General features: G+C 62.8%; 1 protein-coding gene across 2 annotated transcripts in view; it reads left to right on the forward strand.

Annotated features, from left to right (window-relative positions):
• Nucleotides 1-6: 6 nt before the first annotated feature.
• SLC7A5 (solute carrier family 7 member 5) overlaps nt 7-5,096 on the forward strand; it is a 30,152-nt gene continuing 25,062 nt past the window's right edge. For both annotated transcript variants that reach the window (XR_003903576.1, XM_029924179.1), the window contains exon 1: nt 7-492. Coding sequence is in view for 1 of the 2 variants with exons in the window: in XM_029924179.1 (XP_029780039.1) it covers nt 30-492 (463 nt within the window). In the remaining variant the exon portion in view is untranslated. The remainder of the gene's footprint in view (nt 493-5,096) is intronic.

The raw sequence follows: 5,096 nt of genomic DNA on the forward strand, positions 1-5,096 counted from the left end.
AGGAGGAGGAGCGGCAGGCGCGGGAGCGGATGCTGGCGGCGCGGCGTGCGGACGGCGCGGAGGGCGCGGAGGGCGCGGAGGGCGTGACCCTGCAGCGCAGCATCACGCTGCTCAACGGCGTGGCCATCATCGTGGGCACGATCATCGGCTCGGGCATCTTCGTGACGCCCACCGGCGTGCTCAAGGAGGCGGGCTCGCCCGGGCTGGCGCTGGTGGTGTGGGCCGTGTGCGGGGTCTTCTCCATCGTGGGCGCGCTGTGCTATGCGGAGCTGGGGACCACCATCACCAAGTCCGGGGGCGACTACGCGTACATGCTGGAGGTCTACGGCTCGCTGCCCGCCTTCCTGAAGCTCTGGATCGAGCTGCTCATCATCCGGCCCTCTTCGCAGTACATCGTGGCCCTCGTCTTCGCCACCTACCTGCTCAAGCCGCTCTTCCCCACCTGCCCGGTGCCCGAGGAGGCCGCCAAGCTCGTGGCCTGCCTCTGCGTGCGTAAGTACCGACCTCAGGGCGGCGGGGAGGGGGCGGCGCGCCGGGCCGCGGGCTGAGGCCGCCGCTCTCCAACCCCACGTGGGTCTCATTCATTCGTGCGCCTTGCGAATTGGGCGGTGAGTCTGCAGGGTCCCCGCCCTCGGGGTCTGCGCGCGCTCCACTTCCTCAGCCCGTTCATTCAGAGACTAGAGCACACATCCCGCGTCTAGACGGGTAGCGTCCGCTCCGGGTAGGGTCTGAAAACATACTTACTGTTCGAGGTTCCCAGTGCTGACTGCTTATCAGAAAAATTGTAGTTAAAAAAAAATTCATTCATTTCTGCTCTCCAAACCGGCTTATCAGGCGTCAGCAGAGGTTGGCTCGCACAAAACCAGTAAGGACAGAATTCTGAGTTGCTGGTTGGGCAGCACTGTACAAGTAAGTAGTGGAAGACGGGCGCGGGGGTTGGCTCCAAATGAAATGTGTGCGTGCTGGGGTGCAGGGTGGGTTTCGAGGGTCCTGAGTTGTGCGGAGAAGACAGCCCCTGGTCGTCTTCCTGATGTTGGGCAGGGTCTTGGGATGCTGGTAGGCACAGTCCTGGCACGTTCTTCACCTGTGGGTGCTTACAAAACAGCCGTCCCATGGGATTTCGCAAGAAATCATTTGTACCAAATGCCATGTGATTTTCCTCCCTATCTAGGCTGTGGTGCTTCCCTCGCAGCCCCTTGGCCCCCTCTTGGGAGTCCTGCAAGGTGGAGGCGGCCCGCCTTCAGAGCGGCCGCCTGAATTGAGGACTTGCCCACTATCAACATAGTGGGTGTAGGTCCAGAGCGAGCAGGGCTCTGGGCGTTCAGGGTTGGGGTCCCAGGAGGAGACTCAGGGACACGCGTGGGGGTTCTGGAGCGCGTGGGCCGGGACCCCCGTGGGAGCCACGCTGTGGTGTAGGGGGAGGCGCGGTTCCCCAGGCGGCAAACCGTGCGCCTCTGCTCGGCTTCCCTGAGACCCCGAACAGAGCAGCCACACCGGCTGCAGGAGCATTATTTGCCTTTTTGGGGGTGGTCTCGGTCAGTCTGAGATGAGGGTCTTCGTGGAGCTGCGGCCGGGAAAGCCTGGCTTCAAGGCAGGACGCTCCGTGCTTCGGTTTCACGTGTGGGCCCAGCACGTAAGGAAGTAAGGATGTCTTTAAAGTGCCAGTTCTCTAGTCTTTGAAAATAAATCCCTCGCTTTTTTAAGGTTTTGGTTTTGAGCGGATGGATGGCAGGGGGCGGCAGCGGGTCCAGCCTTGCCAGCCCCCCCGTGTCACTGCCCGTGTGAGCTGTGAGTGAAGACGACATTTTCCACGATGAGCCATCTTGTGGGTGGGTGCCGGTGGCCTTCTCTCGTGGAAAGAGGATTTTCCGTTACAGAAAAGGACACCTGACGAGCAGGTCGCTGGTCTAGAGCCTCACTGGGTCAGGAGAGGGATGAGGGCTCCTCCGAGGCCCACAGAGCCCAGAGCTGACCGGCGCACGCCGCCCTGCATCGAGCAGGCAGAGAGGTTGGAGATGTTCAGGGAGGTAGGCCTGTCCTTATAGGGGCAGCTGACAAGGCAGGGAAAAGCCACGGAAGGTTCCTGAGTGTTCTTCAAATGTCCCACAAAGGCCAGGCTCTAGAATTTCTACTCAAGAAGAAGGGCACTCTGCACGGCTTGCCTCCCGGAGCGGGTGGCCGGTTCCCCCAGCAGCGAGTCCTGGGTGCTGGAGCACCGGTCTCCGTTTTCCTGGTTGGTCTTTTCGGTGCCCGGGGCACAGCCGCCACAGCTGCTGCCTGCTTCCTAACACATGGCGTTCCGAAACAGGTCGGCTTCAGTGCTTAGCCTGGTCCTACTGGCTCTAGACGCAGTGGGAACAAAAGCCCTTTTCTTGTAGGTCTGAGCGAAATGACCAGTAATGGGGCCCTTCCGTAGCGTGGCTCTGGGTTTCTTGGCGCGTCGTGGAGGTGAGAGGAAGTAGTGGTGGGTGTCTGTCCCGACGTGTGGGTGCGCCTGGGCGGAGAGATCAGGTCATGATCTCCCAGTTCGTGAGTTTGAGCCCCTCGTCAGGCTCCGTGCTGATGGTGTGGAGTCGGCTTGGGATTCTCTGTCTCCCTTTTTTTCTGCCCCTTCTTTGCGCTCGCTCGCTCTCTCTCTCAAAATAAATAAATACAGTTATAAAATTTTTTTAAAAAGGGTCCAGTGGTACCCAGAGAGCCCAGAGCTAGGAGGCCACAGCCAGAGCTGGCCTGGGGTCCAGACACCTGTTTGGGTCCTTTATGTCAAGGGACAGGCCTCTCTGCTGAGTCGTGGTCACCCCTACCCCGGATGCAAAGGTGTCCTGGCTGCAGGCTGCTGGGCGCCCACCCTCCTCCCCCTCTCCCAGTGGGTGTGGATGTGGGGCGTTACTGGGCCCACTGGGAGAGCCACAGCCCAGACTCACTAGGTGCTTGGGGAACTCGGAGGGGTCCCCTGCAGGGTGGGCACCCTCTGTGGGGTCCGGAAAGCACTCTGGTCGCCTTCTCATGGGAGACACGAGGGGTTCCCAGGGCACTCTTGAGCAGGTTAGCCCCCCACACCTCCGTGTGCAGACCCCGGTTCTGTCTCCGGAGAGCCGCTCGGACCCCCCAGTCTGACTCCGCATCTGTGCAGTGGATGGGTGACGGGCCAGCCTGGTATTGCATGAGCTGGGCGCAGGGGGACCTTGGTCACATGGCGGCTGCAGCTTCTTCCCAGCACCGCCCGCTGTCTGGTGTTCGCCAGCTGCCCTAGGACTTGGCCCGTCCCAGTTCAGCACAGGAGAGGAGGGAGGGGAGCAGAGAGAAGGCTGGGGAAAGCCGGAGGTGAACTGCTAGCGTCCCCTCTAGGCCTGGGGTCTGAGCTGCGAACTGCCTGTCACACAAGCCACACCAGCCGTCCCTCCCGGAGTCGGGCTGTCCTGTAGGTGAAGGGCCCAGACAAGGGCTGGGTTTGGCTGGCTTTGGGTTGTGGCCTGCTGGCTTGAGGGTAGGTTTGTTGGGGCGATGACCAGAGGGGGAGGGGAGGCCATGGCTGCACCCCCCCCCCCAGTCTTCTGCATCAGCTCCAGGCGGTGACCCGCTTCTGGAGGTGTGGGACCCCTGCTACACCGTGTGCCCACCGCCTAATCGCCAGGGCCAGGTCCAAATCCCTCTCTGCACAAGGCAAAGGCTTCTGGGTGTTTCCAAGGAGCCGGCGTCCCCAGAGTCGCAAGCTGTGAGCTAAGGGCCGAGGACAGCCCCGTCATTGGCCGTTCCCAGCCAGCTGCAGGGCAAGCCTCGCCGAGTCACGGGGCCGGAGCCGGGGCCTGTGGCGTGCTTCCCGACGGCGCGTGACCTCGAGAGAAGTGGGAGACGCTGGGTGGGCATTTCTGACCCTGTTTTCCCCGGGTCAGGGAGCCCTTTGATAATCCGCTGGAATGTGCAGACTCCGGGCAGGAACTCGACGTGGGCCTAGCAACTCCGACGATCACGCTTGGTCACGGGGCCTGCAGGCGGACCTGACGCGGCCTGGCTGGCGCGCACGTGAACTCACACCTCTCCTCACTGTCCCCGCTTCCTGTCTCCCCCACCGGCCTTTGAAACCAGTGTTCCCCTTCCCGCCCTACAGCCAGGGAAACTGAGGCAGCTGTGGGCCAAGAGCTCAGGGCTGTGCCACTGTCCGTGCTGAGCTGCCTTTTCCCATCACGTGTATGGGGACACATGGCCACATCTTTGACAAAAGTGGCAGATGCCAGGGTCACCACGTGCAGGCATCCTGTCAGCTGGGTCAGGCGATGTGGCCCCAGACTCTGGGGAGCGCTTCTCCCCCTGACGGAGCGCCAGAGCCCGGACGCAGAGCTGCCTAGGGGGCCTTTCACAGTCTGTCCACATCCTCACCGTGCACAGAGGCTTCTGGAGCAGGGCGGCTCAGCGGCAGCCCGCCAGCACGCGCCCCGTCCTGGGCCCGCGCTGACCTCCAGTCCCCATGCCCCTTCAGGGACCCACTGCAGGTGCTGCGCCCTCAGGGGGCATGGCCATCCCGGCCCTCCTCTGGATTGCTGGCCCAAGGTGCTGCCCAGAGTGCACTTGTCCCCACCCCGGGCCTTATCCCTGGGCCACTGCCTGGCCGGCAGCTTCTCACAGAGCCCTGGATTCTTGACCAGAGGATGGCCATCCCAGGGGCCCTCCAGCACCTGCGTCATGCACGCCTGTCCATCCGGGCCCAGGTCACACCTGCTCCTCCCGCTAGGTGACAAATGGGCACCAGATTCCCATTCCTGCTCCTGGAGCATGTTTGCAACCCGATCTGGGCTCTGAGTCACCCTGACCTTGCCTGCTGGCAGACCTCCGGCACTGCTGAGACCCAGCTGAGCCTCTGGGACTCCCGGGAGTCACTCAAAACCTGGGCAGTGTAGGACTGAGGCCACCAGAAACAGGAGCCTGAAGCCCCTGCGACCTTGTGGCCGGCCGAGCATTTCGTGCCCGAGGCTGGCGGGCGCACATTCACGTTCAGCCCGCGTCACGGAGGCCCAGGGCTGCCACGGAGCCTGCGTGAGAACAATCCCCGGCCCCGTGAGTCCCGTGAGTCCCTGGGGCTGTGTGCAGAGCCTCTCCGG

This window comes from Suricata suricatta, chromosome 16, assembly GCF_006229205.1.
Source record: "Suricata suricatta isolate VVHF042 chromosome 16, meerkat_22Aug2017_6uvM2_HiC, whole genome shotgun sequence".
NCBI lineage: Eukaryota > Metazoa > Chordata > Mammalia > Carnivora > Herpestidae > Suricata > Suricata suricatta.